General features: G+C 47.5%; 1 protein-coding gene across 3 annotated transcripts in view; it reads right to left on the reverse strand.

Annotated features, from left to right (window-relative positions):
* Afap1l2 (actin filament associated protein 1 like 2) overlaps positions 1 to 20,138 on the reverse strand; it is a 105,182-nt gene that overhangs the window by 25,028 nt on the left and 60,016 nt on the right. For all 3 annotated transcript variants that reach the window (XM_063244778.1, XM_063244776.1, XM_063244777.1), the window contains 4 exons: positions 14,612 to 14,740; positions 6,365 to 6,439; positions 4,984 to 5,078; positions 362 to 452 (listed from right to left, as the gene is read on the reverse strand). In XM_063244778.1, coding sequence (XP_063100848.1) covers positions 362 to 452; positions 4,984 to 5,078; positions 6,365 to 6,439; positions 14,612 to 14,740 — 390 coding nt within the window. Of the gene's footprint in view, positions 1 to 361; positions 453 to 4,983; positions 5,079 to 6,364; positions 6,440 to 14,611; positions 14,741 to 20,138 lie in introns of those variants that run through there.

The following is a 20,138-nucleotide window of genomic DNA, read 5'->3' on the forward strand; positions in this document are numbered from 1 at the left end:
ATCTGAACTGAACAGAAGAACTCACAGTCAGTTGATGACATCGACTGGTGACACAGATGGAAATACAGAAAATATGAGACAAGGGAAGCTTCTCATCATGAGCCATCTCCAGCCCGTCCTTGCAGGCAAGCTGGCTAGGTCTCCCCTGGGTCTTGGTACCACATCCAGAACAATCCAGGGCTAAATGAATGCCCCGTGTTCAGGTCTCAATGTGGTTCATTCTCTCTACTAATGACAGCCCATTCTCTCTACCTCTGACTTCCAGGCCAGGCTGAGCAAGTCAGGCACCATGAAATGAGTTCTTGCTGACCTCTGGTTAAAGCAGTCAGACCCCCGCCAGGCCCCAGCTGCTGGATTGTACCATTGACAGATGTATCGTACGGCTCAGCCTCTTCATAGTAACCCTCCGGAGACTCAAGCTTTGGCACCCCAAGCTGTTTCCGTTCCAGAACCTGTGGCATGAACAAATAAAACACCCTCAGATATGTTATCCTGGAAGCAACTTGGAATTAGCCTTTCAGGTAGAAGGAGGAGGGAGTCTAGAATATAAGAACGCCCAACTAGGAGCTGGGGATTTAGCTCAGCAGCATAAGTGCCTGCCTTGCAAGCAGGCAGTCGTGAGTTCGATCCCCAATACCGATAAAAACGAAAAAGACAAAAAAAAAACCCAAAAAAACACGCCCAACTAGACTTCAAGCCAGTGGGGAGGGAGCACAGAATACCAGGACCCAGATTCAGATACAGCGTGGCCTCTTGGGCCTTGCTTCCCTTCTTTGTAAAACAGGAATAGTCCTGTCAGTGCTGTTCTGAGGGTTCAGTGAGACACACATGACAGTGTCTCCTCAGAGTCTGGCCTATATTAAATAGAAGGAGACACTGCTATTGTCGTCAGGGGCCACACACAACCCAGGGGTCCACAGGTTGGACAAAGAAAAAGTCATAACAGGACCCAAATCACTAGACTACTGTCCTGCTAGCAGAGGCCAGTGACAATCTGGGTCCATCACCTGATACCTACCTGCAGGAGCTGGCCACACCCCGACAGCACCCCTATAAGAAGGAACAGAGTCACTTCGCCATTTGCTAAGCTGCTCAGATACCATACCAGGTGACGATGGCTGCTGAGGAACAGGTGTAAAGGGCACCTCAGGCCAGCTACTTCCTGAGGACCCAAGCTTCACAGGCAGTGGGCAATGCAATCCCGAGCTATCAGGAAGTGACTTTTCACTCGCCACTGTTAGCTGGATGAGGAGTCTCCATCCCCCCAGCTACCCCTGTCCTCCTGGAGAGCCAGCAGTTTGAAAAGGCTGCCTGTGAGATGGGCTGGGTTCTCCTGGGGTCAGAGGAGAAAGTATCCTCTCCCCTTGCCAATGGCAAGGTCTTCTCTCGATGGGTCCTAGTATCTGAGGAGCCCCTCTTTCCTTACTGTGAAGAGAAAGAAGCCTTGGCTACCCAAAGTCTGCTCAGGGGTCAGGATCCCACAGTTAGAAGGGGACAGAGTGGGAAGGAGCCCGTCTGCCTCTGTAGGAGCTCCCTGTGGATCATCACGCCAAAGGGCCTGTCACTGGGCCTGTGGCAAGGTTTCGTGAAGTCTCTCAAGAGCCTCTCTGACAAGTCTACCGCAAATGGATCAGTATTGAGAAACAGTGCAGGACCAAGGTGAAGAATCCCAGCTGTGTGACTCTGACCAACTAAGGAAACCTCTCAGGCTCAGTGTAAAATGTAGCAGAAACCTGTCTCGTGGAATGGTGGTGAGGTTTAATCTATAATCAGCAACATTAAGTACTCAATAAATATCAGTTTTTATTAACCTAAGAAAATATAAAAATACCAAAGGTCAAGATGTTTTGTGTACATATATTTGGTGGAGGGCTTTTAAAAAATGTCTTTATTATTTTGTTATTGAAACAATAGAAATAACAGAATATTAATAGAATGTTATTTGTCCAACTAGCAAATAGAGAAAAAATTTAATTGTGCTCTATGGATTTATGATCTGGAATTTTATTTTGGTTTTTATTTTAATGTAACCTAAGTAGATATTAATAAAGAAAATATAAAAGCACTCTTCTATGAAAAAGTAAAACAATTTCATAACATAGTAATTAGAGTAACAATAGTCAATACACTGTATCATGGTCTTAAAAGAGTGCCCAATACGTGACTCAGAGTACAAGTAATAGACAAGAAAGTCTCTTACAAAAACAAACAAATAAACAAAAGGACAAAACTTTTTTTCAGTGAACAAAGAGAAACCAGTGGTGTTATACCTTGGTATTCAGCTGCTTTGAAGTGTGTCTCACTTGGTATTCAACATGAAAGTTTTTTCCTGCTACTCATCATTTGTTTGGTACTCAGTGCACAAGCTAGAACTTGTGAGCTGCTCCTTCCAGCCCAAACAACCTGGTAGTGATCACGCCTCCAAGTAACAATGGGCACCCAGGAAAGTATTCTAGAAGGGCACAGAGCAGGCAGGCTATGCCCAGGCTATATGCCCAAGCTCCATTTTACCTTACTAAACGGAAAGGCCCCAGCTCTCTGGGATCCTGGGGCATAAGCACTAAGTTCAAGTAAAATGTGATAATGAGTTTCATAACAATTCAGAAGAGACTCCCATAATTATAGATATGACAATCTATTACTAACAGGGGGCAGGGGACAGGGAGTATCATCTTCCAGGGCTCAGGTGAAAGGCTTTTATTTTGAGTATCAGCATCCTTGGGATGAGAGAGAGTGTAAACAATAAATGAAGATGCAGAAGGGATTTGACTTCAGTACTTGAAATAACTCTGACTATTCAGAGGAAGTAAGCAAATTACCCTGTCCTGCAGGGTTTACCAGAGATCCACGATCTCTTTCCTGTAAAGGGTCAAGTAGAAGATTTTATAGGTTTGTAGGCTGCTAGGGAGTCTCTTATCACAACTGTTTAACTCCATGACTGCAGCCCGGTCACAGATAACACAGGCTAAAGCAGCGAGCTGGGCTCCAGTAAAACTTCGCTGGCTGAAGCAGGCAGCAGGTGGGAATCACCACAGTGTGCCAAGCTCTGGTTGAGACAGGAAAACTAAAGTCATATGAGGGGTGCCCCAAATGATACAAGCTTCCTTGCAGCTCTAAGTATCTCTCCCAGGGTGCAGCCCCTGAGTAAGGTTCCCAGATAGGGGCGAGTGGGCAGGCTAGGCCTCCACACGGACCGTGGCAGTGTCCTGTCAAGGGGTCACCTGCTTCCCTGATGAGGCAGTTCACTGGAAATCAGTGCTAACGTGGGTTCAGGCATCCAAGAGGAGATGGGTGGAAATGGCTGTGCTCGCCAATAGTATAAACAGTGGCCAGCAAACATCTGTTTCTCCTGCAGTGACCACAGCACCTGGCTGGGCAGATAGCACTGTGGAAAGGCCACAGCTGCCTGAGTCACTGCCCACACTCATGAGGTCTTCCCAGAGCCCTGACTGCCTTTTCACTGCTGGGCAGGCTGGCCTCTGAGCCTGTGGGTTGTAGTGAGGACCTGAACCGCCATGGAGAAACCCAGGGCTCGTGGCCAGGAAGCCTAGAACAGAGGCCACAATCCTGGCCCAGCTAGTGGCCCTGAAGAACCTAGGCAGACATCCAGCTCCTGCTGCAACCCCCAGTGGGTGGCAGTGGCGTGGGGCCCAGTTTCAGGGAACAAAGCCCCATGGCAGCCTGATGCTCTGGGTCAGAGGAGGAAGGGAAGGCGTATTTCTGTCCAAGGAAGAAGGCAGGCCATGGGATCACTCCAGGCTCAGGCCTCAGGGTGTAGCTGACAGAGTCCCTCCCTGGGAGGCTGCTGCTTCAGCTCTGGGTCTCCTCCTCCTCCTCCTCCTCCTCCTCCTCCTCCTCCTCCTCTTTCTGACCCCACCCAACACCACTCCTCTGGGGGCCTCAGACTAAGAATTATGGCCAGTCAGCGGAGACTCCCCAGAGAGGCCTGAGGGAGCAAAGATGCACCCTGCACCGATGCGGAGACAGAGAGGGGCATCTCGAGTGATGCCACCCTTTCCTCTGCCACATACAGAACTCCTGGGTGGCAGTGGGTGCCTAGCACAGAGCTAGGAGGCACCCAAATGAGGGAGCAGTGGGCCACACCCCCATCCTGTTGCAGAGCAAGCCCACAGCAGGGAGGGAGCCAGCCTGCACTGTACAGTCAGCTGGCGTGGCTGGAACTCTCCCCGGGCCTGGATTCTGTCCACACAGCAATGACCACGCCTCAGAAAGGCTCCCGGGACCGTGCTATTCCTGAGCACTGGCATTTTCCCCAACTCCAGCACCAGGTTTCTCTCAGTTGTGGTCGCAAGCAGCCCCGTCTAGCAGCCCTAAATGGGGACTTCCTGCCCTCTTGTCTGTTCCCCACCCCTCCCATCACTCAGATGCTCTTCCTGCAGTTGCTATAGGAGATGGAAAATCTCACACTAGGATCCCAGCGGCTACTGGACTCCCCACAATCCAATCAGATTAGAAGTTCCCCCAGGCCCAGGCCTTGGAACTCTCAGTTTATAGTGTTTATGAAACAGAAACCTAGAACATTCAGTGCCAATGAGACCCTGCCTGGTGGAATGTCCACCACCATCTGTTGACTTTTGACCCAGAAGCAGCAGCCTGACATGGCAGATGAGGCATTTCCACTAGCAGCAAAGGCTGACCTCTAGATAGATCAGGTGCTAGATTTAAGAAAGGAAGTTTCTAGCCCTTGCTGCAAGCAGCCACCTTTCCACTCTCATTTGCTGAAAGCCATCAGCATCTCAGTGGCAGAGCAGAAGGAAGGTGCCTCCCTGGGTACTCAAAGGATGTGGGACTCTGAGCAAATGCAAAGTCACTTGTGCAGGTTTCCTTTGCTGTCTCCCTCTGTGCACTGACCACGTCCTGCCTGTAGTGGGTGCTCGGAGAGTGCCAGAGGCTTGGTAGACCACTGTCGGCAAGGACAGTGGGAGTGCCAAAGGAAACTGGGTATCCTGGATGGACACTTACCATCTTGGGTGGTGGAAGGTCTGGAAGGCTCTTCTGAGGGGCTGAGGAGTGCTGACCAGGCTCCCCGTTAGTCAGTGGGCCCTGCTCCTTGGGCACTGTGGGCAGCAGGAAGAGAAAGCTTCTGTGAGGCGTGCTGAGTTCATGGCAGGGTCTCATTACTCAGGAATGTCTGGCCACTTGTCCTGTCCCCTGTCCCGTGAATTCTATTTGAGCAGGTGTTAATTACCCAGGGAAGTTGTTTTTCCTCCAAGAATAGGGTGCAGTCTGCCCTAGCCATAGGCAAATTCCTCAGGAGGAACCAGCTTGGGTGTCTGGAAAGCTCCCTCACCCAGCCCATGTCAAAAGTGGCCAGCCACAGAGCTCCAGTGAGCAGAGCCACTGCCTGGCAGTCACTATATTGAGCTGCTCTTGGCACCGACCCTGTGATTATGGCTTTTCCTCCCACAGTTTACCCAGAAGGCAAATGACCTTGGGTAGAGTGGCTGCTGCCATCTGGATAAGTTCTACCATCCCAGAGTTGACAGTAGGAAGTGAGAAAGAGGGCACAAGGGGCACAAGAGGTGAGGCGGGTGCACTGAGGTCAGGCCATCAAGCCTCTCGTAACTTTTACAGAAAGGCATCAAAGGTTCTTCCAAGCCCGAGCCTTTCAGTCAGCAGGGCCAGGTCTGGGACAGACAGCTCACACAGGTCTTCCTTTGGGCTAATGTGGCCAATGCCACCAAGGCAAGCCCTTTATAGGACTGAGTGTTTAGGGCTGTGTCCCTGCCTTTCTCTAAGACTTTTCATTTGAGTCAGAGTTGGGAGTTTGGAGATGAGCCGCCTATGCCCCTTCATCTGCCTCTGGGCAGCTCTGCAAACCTCTGCAAATCAGACTCATTCCAAAAAATTGCAGAGAAGATCAGTGAGCACAAGAGTGAGGCACCAGGGAGAACATCATATGTCCTTCAGTGGAAAAAGAAGCTGTTCTGCCCGAGAGCGTCAGTTCTGAATGTTAAAGCAACTGCTGACACCACCATTTCTCCTATCCTCCCCACACAGACGTCTATGAAAAGACACGAGGCAGGGACCGTGGGATCAGCACCACCACAGCTGCTTTCCTTGAACATCTGAATTATGACTTCCTGTTCTTGGGATGATGCTGGGAAAAGCCAAGAGATTTTAGGGACAGATTTCTTATTCAGTGGGCAAGGAGGTGGCAGCCTGCTAAAATATCCAAAAATACACCAACTCAAAATACCATCAACCAAAATGTTTATTCTAAAAATAACTTCTCCAGGCCTGTCAGTGTGTTGGCTGGGAAGAGGGAGAGGAAGATGGGGCCTGACCTCCTGCTTTCCCCTCCTGGGAGCCAGTCCTCCCGGCAGCCGTCCCAGCCCCCTACCTTTGTCCTGGGATTCAGCATTCTGTTGCTTGTTGACTGTGACTTTGTTCATGTAAATGTACTCCTCATCAGAACCTGCAGAAGGACAGAAGGCACAGGGTTCACATGACTTCATGGAGGGAAGAGGCCTCCAGAGAAAAACAGTAACCTTGCCCCCTGACATTTTCATGTTTGGGTTCCATAAAATCGCTCAGCATTCTGAGACAAGTAAGAGTCCATCAAGAGAACTGACAGATTTCCAATCAAGAAAAGACACATTTCAGACTGCTAATCTCCTAGCCCAGGGGAGACAGGAGGGAAGGGCAGGAAATAGAAAGATGGGCTTCAGGAATAAAAATCCCATGTTGAAATGAACCCATACTTCAAAGATCTGCCACATGTTCCATCAAATGGCTATGTCTTTCTGACTGTCGAAGCATTTCATTTAAGCTGTGAAAGAGTTTTTATCTGTTATTCTTATTGGAGCCTGAATTATTTGAAGGGATTAACCAGAATGATATCTAAGTTTAGCTTCTGGGTCCTTAGGAGTGGGGGGGGGAGCTGAACAGGAAAATCTGAGTACAAGGGGTGAGGAGGCTGGGATGGGGACAGGGGCCACCAGCCACCTGCTCTGCCCTGTGGTGAGGAGGCACCAAAGTCCTGGACTTCGAGTTACACTGTGAGGCTACAGTGATGAAAAACACCATGGTATTGGTGTATAAACAGATGTGGACCAATGCGACAGAACAGAGGATGCAGAAGCAACTCCAGCACATTCAGCTAGCTGATCTTTGATGAAGAGGTGAAAAATATGTATGGGAGAGAAAAGACAGCTTCTTTAACAAACAGTACAGGAAAAACTGGATTCCATACACAGAAGATTGAATCTAGACTCATCTATGAAACCATAAAAGAAACTAAAATCAAAACACATCAAAGATCTAAATGTTAAAACATAAACACTTAATCTGCTGAAAGACAAAAGAGATAAAACTCTTGAGCAGGACAGGAGTAAGTGACAACTTTCTGAACAGAATCCAAAAGGCACAAGAAATACTACCAAGAATCAACATATGGGATCTTGTCAAATTAAAGTTTTCTGCACAGTCAAGGAAACAACCAACAGTGTGAAGAGACAACTTACAAAACTGGAAAAAAAACTTTGCCAGCTATTCCTTGGATAAGGGACTAACATCCAGAATGTATATTGAACTTAAAAGTATTAGACCCCCTAACACTAAAAGACTCAATCAAAAAAATGGGCAACTGAAATGAATGGACACTTCTTAGAAGAAGTACATGAAAACTGTTTGACATCTTTGGCCATTAGAGAAATGCAAACTGAAACAACACTGACATTTTATCTTTCTCCAAAAAGAAGGGCCATCATCAAAAAATCAAGTAATAAATGCTGATAAAGCTAGGGGGAAAAGGAACCCTTCTACATTGTTGGTAACAATATTAGTACAAGCTTATGAACAGCAATATGGAGATTCCTCAAAAAATTAAAACTAGAAATTATATTTGACCCAGCTCTTTCCCTTCTAGGTACCTTCCTGAAAGAGTCAGACATCGTATTGCAGTGTTGTATGCACACCCACATTTATAGAAGCACAATTGACAATAGGTAAATCTTGGAAGCAGCCTATATGTTCATCAACAAAAGAACAGATAAAAAAAATGTGGCATTTTTACACAAGGGAGTACCACTCTGCTATAAAGAAGGATAAATGAGTCATTTGTAGGACAATAAGTGTACCCTGAGAGCATAATGTTAGGTGAAATCAGGCACAAAAGCTTACATGTTACATGACTTCTCTTAGATAAGTAGCCCAAAGTATAAATAAAGGGAAAAATAAGAGATAAAAGGAAATGGATAGGTCTTCTGCAAAAGGGAAGCAGACCAAGAGATGGAGGGAGGGGAGAGGAAAGAGAATAGAAAAAAGAACTCCTATGTGTTATGTACATGTACTAGCTCCCTACAAGGAATGTGATTTCTATGAACTGCAGATCTGCACCAACAGAAACAGAAAGACTCCTCTCCCACTTGTATCCTGTGGTGACACAACTCCTCCCCTCCTTTAAAAATCACTTGTGTGCATATCAGTCACCTTTCTACCTTGGCAGCAGGCAGAGAATAGGAAGCTTCCAGCCACGAGCCTGGCTCTTATCCACAGGTGCTGTTCCCCTGCGAGAGCCTGCCCAGCAGCCTGACCTACACTTTCTCCTCGAAGTTCTTTTGCAGCCCTTCATTTACATTCCCTAGACACTTGTGACTGACAAATTCCAATGGCTACAGTGTCCCTGAGCTGAGAGACCCAATTCCAACCCCTGCTGAAGGAAGCAGCTCGCCTCAGTGTGTTCCCAGACTGCTCAGACTCCAGCCAAAGTCCTGCAGAACAGATGCCTGAGAACCAAGGAGGAAGCCAGATGGGTCCGCAATCATTCGACCATCAGTTCATCAGCTCTGTGCTCAACCCCGCCAGGACCAGTCAGGAGGGTCAGCCATACAAGGGACTGCAGAATTTTCTGCAAGGAAACTGGGATGCAGTGGAGTTAACCAGAGCCTGCCCTCTTCTCCCACTGAGACTCAGAGTGGGGGCTTCCAGCATCTCCACAGCACACCCGGGAGGCAGGAGACCAGGGTCTCAGCCACGTTCTGCCCTTAACAGCATCATTCAGTGCAAAACATCTACGCCCTGTACCTCTGTTGGAAAACACTCTTGTTTCCACCTAACTCACACATTTTCAAAAGTACAAAACTCAAATATTAGGTGATTTAAAAAAGTAAGGTAAGCTCAAGATTTAAAATGGCAGTGTAAAACACAGCAAGGAGTTAAAAGGCTCAACAACAGGAAAACGATACAACAAATTATGCCACATCAACATACAGAATGGCTTGTTACCTTTAAAAATTATGTGGATTGGGCTGGGGGTGACATTCGGAGAAGACCGGGCACCAGCAAACAGTGCTCACAATCTTCCAACTTAAACTCATTAGCAGGGCGCTACCAAGCAGGGTATTTCTGTCTGTATGGGCACAGCTACAGTCTTGAAAATTTCTACAACTAGGCCATGTTCCTCATCCTCAGCTCTTCAGTTTCATTGTTTTGTTGTTGTTGTTGTTGTTGTTGCTGCTGAGGGCTGGTTGTTGAATCTAAGGAATGCTGAGCAAAATCTATAGCCCTTCCTACTAGAGATTTATTTTCAGTCATTGTCTTATTATGTAGCCCACGCTATTCTAAATACTGTGACCTTACTGCCTGGGCCTCCTGGGTACTGGGGATTAAAGGTCCCGAGCCTCCACTCCCAGGATCCTCCACTGTTCTCACAGGCACATATGTAGGTGCCAGCCAGAAGCCTACCATGTGACCCCACAGGAGGACAAAACTGCCTGGCATCTGGAATGCCACAGTTATATGACTTTTCCCCTGCCAGTGCTTCATGGCTATCAGGCTCAAAGTAACTCATTTCTTAAACAAAGTATATAATCAGCTTCAGTGGACAATTTTGACGTGAGTGGCAAAGTCCCCAAAGAGGGGTGAGTGTTTTGAGTCTCTGTTTAGCAGCAGAGTATATGGCTTGCATGCTCAAGGCCTTAGGCTTGATCTCTAGCACGAAAACAAAAATTGGGAAAGAAAACAGAAATCCTAGAAGATGTGTGAACTGGAGCAATGATTTGGAAAGTGATCTTGGAGAGTAGTTTATATGTTCATATCCTTTCTAATGTCCATAGCTAGAAATTTATCCTAAACTCCAGCACATAAAATATGATTATTGTTTAGTGTAAACTTGTGTGAGTTTTGTTTTGAGGTAAGAACACAACTTAGATGCCAGATAAAGGAAGAAAGGTCAATGCTGTGGCCCAGCCGTCAGTGGACACTGCCCGATTGTGAAAATCGACACTCCACAGTTGCTGTTTGCAAAGATACCCAAGACTCAAGAGTTAAATTAAAAGATCACATTATAGAATGAAAGAGAAAAAAATATGTCAACTGCTAACGTGTGAAAACGAGTGTGTGCAGCCAATTCCAAGCGTGAGAATAGTGTAAAACAGAAACACAGAGGCAAACTACAGCGACATTTTCCTTACGTGGGTGACTGATATGGATCTGGAAAGGAACTGGAGAGGCCCCCTACATAAACGGCACCCAGTGGTCCGTTTTTGTTCTTTTTCTTTTTCCTATCAAAAAACAAACAAACAAACAAACAAAAACCCCAAACAGCAACAACAAAAACCAAAAGCCTTTGGTCCTATCCAAAAACCCCAAAAGACATTGTTACTGCTTTACTAGGTTCTGCACAGGTGCATTCTTCTCAAGATGGTGACCTGAAAGCCAGAGAAAACTCACGGTGACTGCATCAGCAGGCTGCATGTGTCTACCCTGGGCTCTGCAGTCTGGAGGCCAGTGGTGGATGTGGGTGGTCGACTGGCTTTTGAGGCACTGGGGACTGAGCCCAGGATCTTCACACTAAGCTACATCTATCTCCTCTCCTTCATCCTCTCCCCTTTTTCATTTTATTTTGAGACACGATATGGCTGAATTGTCCAGACCAGGCTCCAACTTGCAGTGCTTTTGCCTCAGATACAGGTGATTTTGATCCACACACTGTTGCTAATCCAAGAGTGACCAGACTGGGGGAGTAGCCGAGTGATAGAGGCTCGCCTAGCATGCAAGAGGCCCTGGGTTTCATCCCCAGCATCACCATAAAAAGAAAAAGATCAGTACAGGACTATCTGAGTTTGTTAAAAGAGGCTCTCAGGTCTTCTGCAATTATGGGGAAAGCACAATGAACTTGCTCTGGAAGGCAGAGTGGCTTGTCTAGGGAAAAGCTTCTGTCACTCACTCACTCTCAGAAGTACACAGAGAACCATAAAGACACGGTCTCTGTCTCTGCGAACGTAACAGTCTGGGGGGGAGAAATGAACCCAGAGTAAGAGCTCCGAATGGCAATGAAATGACAGTGGCCACCGCCAAAGCTGGAAAGGTGAACTTTCAGTGCTGGGAGACAATGTGTAATTCCTGGGGAGATCTGCCCCTGTCTGAAGAGGGGGGTTCTTCTCACAGATCTGGTGCAAAAAGCAGGAACAGGAACCTCTTTGCTACAGTTGGATGGACAGAGCATTTTAAGTACTTCCCACCAGTAGGGGGCAGCCACTGAAATGAGCCGGAACCTCCGAGCAGGGAGGCAGCGGATAGAGTTCCCATGGGCAAAGCCATGAGCAGACCACATCAGCCAGATCCCTGACACCCCAGTGCCTTGTCACCACCCACATCAAAAGTAGAGAAGGTAGAAAATCTAGAAAGGGTCAGAAAATGCAGGCAATTCCACTGGAAAGTATAAATGCCCATTCACACACTTACGCTCTGCACCACGTATGTAAATGACTGCCCAGGCCAGATCAGCCTGCCTCTGCCTACAAGTCTGGGCAGACTAAGTTTAAGTTTTTAGTAGCCACTCAAGGAGGCTAACAGGAAGATGAGCACTTTACTGTCAGAGTGGGGAAGGTGCTTAGGATCTGCCCTGGGCAGAGCAATGATTAACCTAATGCAACAAAGCCTAGGGAGGTCAGGCCAGTCCACTGCTTAGATCCAACCTGTCCCACATTGGCCACTCATGACCATATGCCACTGGGCAAGTGACTCTCCCAGCCTGGTTCCCTCACTAGTATCATGGAGATAACAATTGCCTTGCAGATTTGGGATGAAGATTAAATGAAGGAATTCATATCAATGAATATACTAGTGCGGCGCTCGGACAGAGTACACAGTCACGACTCGCTATGGTTCTACCTTCTTCACAGTCTAAAGGTTCAAAGAGGGACAGAAGGGAAATTCTCTGTCATACAGCGGTATTAAAGAATAGGCATCACCCCTAGAATACAAGTAGCCTGGCCATGTTTATCAGCAATCTGGGGGGACTCTGTAGGTGATCCACTTTGGGATCCATGTAATCAGCAGCCTCCCAACACCAATGAGCTGCAGAGACCAAGATTAGAGAAGGCTGATCAGGGCAGGATAAAAATCCACCTACTGGAGGCTTAGCCACAGGTTAAACCAAAGAGCGACCCAGTATGAGAGGTGCTAGCTGAGCAATCTGTGCCAAGAATCATGGCTCAGATGGATTACAAAGAGGTGTTTTCCAATTGCCAACAGAGACGGCCTTTATAATTGAATGCTCTCAAGTCAAAGTGCATCTTAAAAGGTCTGGGGAATGTGCTTTTTAAAGACTCCACTGATGAATCCTTCCGTGGAATGAATCATCCCTCTCTAATGCCCTGCTTTGTAGTGTGGATTTCCCCTCTGTCATTCCCACCGAGTGCTGCTTTGATGAGCTGGTTGGCAGACAGATGCTGCTACAAAGGCAAGAGGAGCCTGGGAACTGGACAAAGGTGACGGGGGTGCCCAGAGACTGGATGACAAAGTGGGGAGCTGGGATTATTCCTTCACAGGGCCAGGCTGCTGGGCACATGCAGGCAGGCTTCAGCTTTACTTTTGGTTCCATCACTCAGAGAATCAAGATACTGGAGAGGGGAAGAGAAGCAGTGGAAAGGAGCCTTGAAATGCAGGCTGGAAGGTTAGGTTGGACACAGGGAGTATTTCTGGATTTTGATGGCTGGGCAGGTGGAGACCTTCTTTCCCTGGCACAACTTAGGCTGCCCCTGCCAAGAGCCAGATGGATTGAATTCCCTCCAAGTGTCTCTTATTGTCCCCAAACAGCAATTCTAGTTTTCAAACCCTTCATGTAAAATTCACCTCATCTGTTAGGTTTTCATAAGGTTTTTCCTTAAAAAAAATTTACTAGAAATGAAACCATATGTCCATGAGAAGATTTACAAAGAATGTTCACAGCAGCCTCACTCATTATAGCTCAAATCTGTGAACAATCCAAAATGTCCATCACAAGTGAATGGAAAACAAAGACTGTGGTGTATTCACAGCATGGACAACTCCCCAGCAATAAAAGGCATAAGCTATGGATACATCTAAGAATGTGGATGGATCTCTTAAACGAAGGGAGCCAGACATGAAGCACATATCGTATGATTCCACTTATACAAAGCCCCAGCATTGGCAGTTCCTCATGGGTGGAAGGAATCACAGCAGTTGTTGCCCTGGGCTCAGGGTGGGAAGAGAGTTAACTGGGATGGGCTAAGAGACAGAACTCTCTGGATGACAGAAATGGTCTCTGTCTTGTTTGGGATGCAAGTACACAGCTGTATGATTGTCAGAGGCAATGAACCGCATGCTTAAGACTTTCATACATTTTTGTATGTAACTGTTGCTACAATAAAAATGTGGAAGAATTATGAACTCAGAGTTTTGTGACTTACAGTCTTAAAGCTATGCTTTCCACTTTTTCCCTTGGGCTACATAATACTGGAGAAGTCACCTAAACTCAGCAGACTCTCAGTTTCCTCCTCTGTAACAGCCACACTGACCCGGTAGGGGCATCGTAAAAAGAAGCTCAAATGCCTGCATGTGGCATGTGCTCCATGAAGCCTTAGGTATTACAATAGCTCATTACCGCTTCTTTACTTTTAATCAATAAGTACTCTAAAAATACTTCACTTAAAATCTCATTCACAGACTACTGTGCTGACCACTCAGAGATTTCTGAGGCTCTCCCTCAAGTCAGGCCACTGCTGCATCTGTTTATGTTCTGTTTTGGGGTTCCAGGACCTGGCACATGCTAGCAAGTGCTCTACCCCTGCACCACTGTTATGGACTAAATTGTGTCCCTCACCCCCTCAAATTTACTTTAAACTTAAAGTATTCCCCCAATACTTCAGAATATAGCTTGGTGTGGTGGCACACATCTATAATTGCACCTCTTGAGAGGCCGAGGTAGGGGGATTGCTGTGAGTTTGAGGCCAGCTTGGGCTACAATAAGTGAGTTCAAGGCCACTCTGTCTCAAACAAAACAAAACCACCTTCAGAATATGACTGTCTTCGGTCTTCAAAGAGATAACTGAGTAAACATGAGGTCACAGAGTTGGCTCTACCACAGTATGATAGATATCCTTATAAAATAAGACAGGACACAGAGAGTAAAGAGGACAAAAGATCACCACTGGCAAGCCAAGGAGAGAGGGGTCTGAAGGAACAAGCCTTGATCCCAAAATTCCACCCTCCAGGAGTATAAGACAATAAATATCTGTGTAAGACACTCTTCCCAAGCCAGTGTGTTGTAGCAGCTGGAGTAGACCAGCACTACCATCTTCCGGTGTCCCTGTTCCCTCTGAGACCCCAGGGCCACACTTACTGCTGCTCTTGGTATAAAGCCGGAGGAGCTCAGCCAGGCCACTCTTCTTCACCACAGCTGTGCTACTCAGGTTCTCCTGGTCCAGGATCTTGAGGAAGTCATCTAGCTCTGTCAGCAGCTGATCCAGGGCTAGAGATGGGAAACAGGAGAAACCTTTCAGTGACTGCTCCTCTCCAAAAGCCTAGGTCACACACACCTCCAGATCCTACAGCACCCCAGCACAGCCACCTCTGGCACCATGAGGTGAGATTCTCAGTCCTGGGAGCTCAGAGGGAGAGAATCAGCCCCTTAATGTTGTGAGGAACATGCTCAGCAAAGCCTCAGGTTTGCATTTGCAGGAGGAGGGATGGTGGCCATGTTAGTCCAACACTTTGAGTACAACTCCCCCGTCACCAGTATCTGTCCTCACCGAGTTCTTTTGGGGAATCAGAAGAGCTGCCAAACAGCTTTGCTGGCCACTGAGCTCTGCCCTCAGAGCTGTGGTTATAATCAGAGTTATTCTGGTCTTGATTCCCTGCAGGTGACATGGAAGCTTTTACTTAACCTTCCTGGGTGAGTTAGATCAAATACTTTGTAAAGTTTGTTTCAGCACCGAAATTCTATAACTCAAAGGCCGAATATGGTTTGCCTGCATAGCTTTCTACAACAAGTATGTTTTTGGCTACCCATGACTGAAAGCTGCTCTTGGCTCCCTAGATGCCTAGGTTTCCTGAAAACTGCCACATCACCCACCCCATCCATCACTTAGACCATAATCCAACTACTGCACCCCACTTTCTCTGGTGGGGTGAACAAAATGGACAAGTCCTATTCATCCCTTGGGTCTGGGCTAGACAACATTCTTCCTATGCCACATCATCTGGCCTCGTCGAGAGGAGGGCTCCTTGGACAGATAATCCTGTATTACTGGCATTGGCCCCTAGGAAGGTTGAATGGTAGCCTCCAGGATGTTCATGTCATCTTCTGAAGCTAGGACTAGGCTACTTCACACATGAAAAGGGACTTACCTGTGCTAAAGTCAGGAGAGGACCCTGGATTAAGTGGTAAGCCCAAGGCAATGACAAGAGCCCCGACAAGAGGCAGAAGGGTGAGAGTCACAGAAAAAGAGAGGACAAAAAGGCAGCACCAGGAGAACCAAAGAAGCTACCATGTTGGCTGTGAGGCAGGGAGCAGGCAGAGATCAGGAGCCAAGGAGTGCAGGTGACCTCTAGAAGCTGAAAAAGCAATATACTCTTAGAGCCTCCAAGAGCAACAGTGCTGGGGACACACAAGGCTCTGATCTACAGACCGTGTGATAATGAACTTGTGTTGCTGTAAGCCACTGAGTTTGGTAGTTCATTACAGCAGCAATAAGAAACTGATACAACCTCTCAGTTCTGATGGCGCTATACAGTCTAACTGCCTGTATCACTAACCTACATGTTCCAAGAACAGGCTATATGTCTAGTTTACATTTCCAGAGCCCAGCCTGATGCTCAATAAAAATTAGCTGATGAAATAAATGAATAAAACCATAATAAATTCACTCACTTATTGAGTATCTGAAAACATTCCATGACAAGTATGTAAAAATAAATAAATTCTGGCCTGGATAGGGACTGACGAATAGTTCACTGAAAAGCCAGGTATCTGGGGGTCCTATGTAACCAAACACTGGAGCAGACAGGCTTTGTGAATAGCCCTGCTTCTCCACTTCACAAATTATAGCACCAACACTGGGAACCCAAGCAAATCTTTCCTCAAAGGATCTCAGCCTCCACATAATACAGTACCAACCCTGGGAAGCCCAGCAAGACACCCTGCTTGAGCCAGTGTGTTGTAACAGCCCGAGGTGACCAGCACTACCACCTTTCAAATGGTCAAGATGAAACTGTGAGTTTAAAACATGGACTGACTGTGGTACAACTCGGGCTTCTGCAGCTTGCCCATCATCTGAGGACCCCTGGTGGTTTCCTGCTTTTCTCATGGTTCCTCTTCTTTGCACTGGCTTGAGCTCCTTATCTCCTGGGGCAAACTTTTTGCAGTGTGTTCTGGGGTTCACGGATGGCTGGGGAGAGATCCAGGTACGGTTGATGCAAGTCTGCACTCCTTTCTTGGCTTTCTTCACCCCAAGCCCTTTGCTTTCTGGCATTGCTCGTCAGACCCACAATCACACTGAGTAGATTTACAAATAATCAGAGGGAGGGAGGAAAGGGCACTGGACACCAAGTGATGGGACAGAAACCAGGTTCTCTCAGGTGGTCAAATGTTTGTCCAAAGAGAATGTACCATGGGGACTTTCTCAGCAGACAGAAAAGCATGATGGTAGGAGGGTGTCAGTGACCAAGGGTGGCCCTAGAGGCTTTGCCCAGCATCTTGTTGGTTTCAGTGGCTCCTGCCATCTGAGCCAGTGGGGCTTCTCTGCTGGAATCTTTAACTCAACCTCATGCCCTGCTGTGGCCAGATGGGTTTACTAAGGGCTGGGGGCCACACTACCAATTTTTGCCCTCACTCAACTGATGGCACCACTGGGCCTGGACCAAGGTGCCAAACCAGAAAGTTTCAGAGATGGCACAGAGATCAAAGCACCAAATTAAAGAAGGGAACACAGGGAAAGAGATGACGACTTTTGCCTGAAGTAAAGTCAGGAAAGCCGACCCGTAACCTGGAGGCACAAACCTGAGCTGTGGCAGTCTGTGCACAAGTCTCTATAATGTTTAGTCGAGGTCTGCCTGTGCTGGCCCCAGGGAAGGATTTAAAAGAAAAATTAAAGCAAGGTCCCTGAACTGAAAGGCCTTTGGTTGGGTTTTGCTTTGTTTTCAACAGCTACTCATGAGTTTCCTGTTGGTTGTAGGAACTCAGCAGGCTTCAGCAGCAAGTTTAATGCAGGAAAACAGAGGAAGGGAAGAAAATGAGGAAAGTGACCCTGAGCCTTGCACTCAGACCTAGCAAATGAGGAAAAGTGAGGGAAATGGGGTCTTGGCCACACTGCCCTGACCTTCTGAATTCTCAAGGCTATGCCTTCATAGCTACTTCAGCACAAGGTGGAGAGAGGAAAACGCAGAGAAACTGAAAGCATCTTTCCTTCCACATCCTTAGCTTTTCCCAAAAGCTGTCGGATTCCTGGAAAACAGCCTTTGTTTATGTTCCATGTGAGCAAATACAGACTAAGCCAAAGGGTGAAAAATGTATAAAAGAAGACAAAAGTCAAATGGGTCCTCAACTTGTAGGGGGCCCCAAATCTCACACGGGTGAGAACAAGATTAACTTGAGAATGTCTCTAAGGAACTGGAATGCACGTGAGAGGCCAACTCTGGGGTGACTGGGGAGAAGACTTTATGAGCTAGTTGTCAGTTACTTTTTTCTCATCACTGAGAGAAAATTCCTGACACCCAAAGTTAAGAAGGAAAGATTTATTTAGCGCACAGTTTATGGAGGTTCCAGTTCATAACCAGCTGGCTCCAAGGCAGAGTGCTGTGGCAGAGGAGCAACAGTTCATAGTGGCAGAAAACAGCAAAAAAGTAACAAGAGCAAGAAGGGAGGACTGCAGGGAGAAGACTCTTTCTGTCCCTCATAGTGTATGTAGGCCACATGCACCCTGTAGTGGGTGTAGCACTCACACCCATAATCTCAGCATTGGACCATGAATCAATCACAAATTCTAGAAACCTCTCCACATCACCACATGAGGCTTTGAAGAGACTCCGGACATGAACCATAACACTGGTCATTTAGGATTGCATAGGAGCTCACTAGGAAGCAGCAGAGGCATTTTAGGAAAAAGGCAATGACTTTCTCAGGAGACTCCAATGCAGAGCACACATGGCATATCTGAGGACCATGACCAACTCTGTGTATCAGGGACACACTGAGCATGAGGACAGGTAGAAATGAGCCTCAAAGGACAGGAGGTAGGTTCTGTGGCCTGGGTGGGGCAGATGGTATGGGGTTTATCTGCTCTGTTTAGCAGTTACAGCAGAGTCCTGCAAGGCCCAGTAATAGAGGGCCACACAAAACTTCTTCAAGTAGGCTAGAGACAGAAAAACTCTGAAGATAAGCGAGGCCAGAGGGACAGGAGACCAGTTAGATGACTGTATCAGTGCAGATGACAGCCATGAAGGTATGACTCAGGTAGGGCATTCAGGAACCATGCCATCAATTGTACCCCATCATCTCCAGTTCTATGTCCCCTGCAAGTACACAGTCATACGAATGGACTACTGAGGCTGGAGTACAACCCAGCTCAGCACATCCCCAGAAAGCAGTCGTGCTTGGGCTCTGACCAGGCTATGTCCAAGTCACTGTCTGCAACTCACAGTCATTCCCAGGGAGTGGGAGAGGTTTATGTGAGTCATGGCCTCTGCTTTCTGATTCCCATACTCTACAAGGAAGGACATAGGAGCATGAACAGAGAGCAGGGTCAGAGAAGATGCATGCCAGGAAAAGCCAGTGGGAGTTGGTGACCATTCAGTTAGACGGAAGATGTCCCAAGGGCTGAGAACTGCAAAGTGCAATCAGGCACAGAGGCCTGGGGATGCTATAGTGAACTTGGCAGCCATGGTCCCTGCCTCAAATTAATAAGAGATTGTACTTGGGATGCCTTCTGCTGAGGACAGTGTTATCTTCTTTTCCTTCTAGAACAGTTGTTTAGGTAAATGGTAAGCACAAGCATTGAAGAAACACAGAGTTGGGGACTGCAGTGAGTCATTTCCCTTCCTCTCTGGGTCTGAATCATTCTTCAAGCCCCCCCCCACCCAGGTTCACTCTCCAGGAAGCTACTTAAGACCTGCTACACTCTGCTCCTTGCTAGCTCTGCCTTCCTAAATCCCTTCCCTTAATCCCAAGACCTGTTGTTCTAAGCCATTTGAGTATATATCAAGTCTATGCTGGGGCCAGATATAAGACCTTCTCGGACAAGGATCAGGATTTGAAGCTTTGGGAATCTAACAAGGTGCCAATATGCGGAGGCTCCCAGAGATTCCTCTGCAGACACCCTTTCAGGGTGCAGCTACAGGCTTGTTATGGTTTGATAACTAGTGGTCAACTTAACGCCAGCTGGATTACATCAGCATGCATTGAGAGAAGATGCTCCACCTGAGAAGGGTTGCCAGAATAAATAGGTGGAGAAGAAGAGAGGTGTGGAGAGGGATTGAGGCATTATGGAGGCATTGTTGGTTCTCCTACGAGTTGCTGTCTGAGCTGTTGGTTCTCCTGGAGAAGCACTGGTCTTCACATCGAGCATTGCTTCCTGGCTCCGGTGGGGAAGACATGTGCTGCCTGGTCTCCAGGATGAACTCGTCACGCTGCTTCCTGGCCCGTACCTGACTGTGCTTGTTGTCGGAGGAGCTCGGGGCCTCTGTGTCGCTGAGGACAGCTGTGGTGCCTTTCAGGACAGCCCCGCTCTTTGTTGTGAGTGTGACTTCTCGGCTCCAGTGTAGAACCCTCATCCCACTAGCACAGCTCCTTCATCCTGCTGGCATGGACTTTCTGGCTTCCACTGCTGACCCTTGGGTCTTCCCGGCACGAATCCGTAAAAGAGACTGGCGTG

This window comes from Cavia porcellus, unplaced genomic scaffold (genome assembly GCF_034190915.1).
Source record: "Cavia porcellus strain 051 isolate PalLab524CR breed Dunkin Hartley unplaced genomic scaffold, mCavPor4.1 scaffold_2, whole genome shotgun sequence".
NCBI classification, from domain to species: Eukaryota; Metazoa; Chordata; class Mammalia; order Rodentia; family Caviidae; genus Cavia; species Cavia porcellus.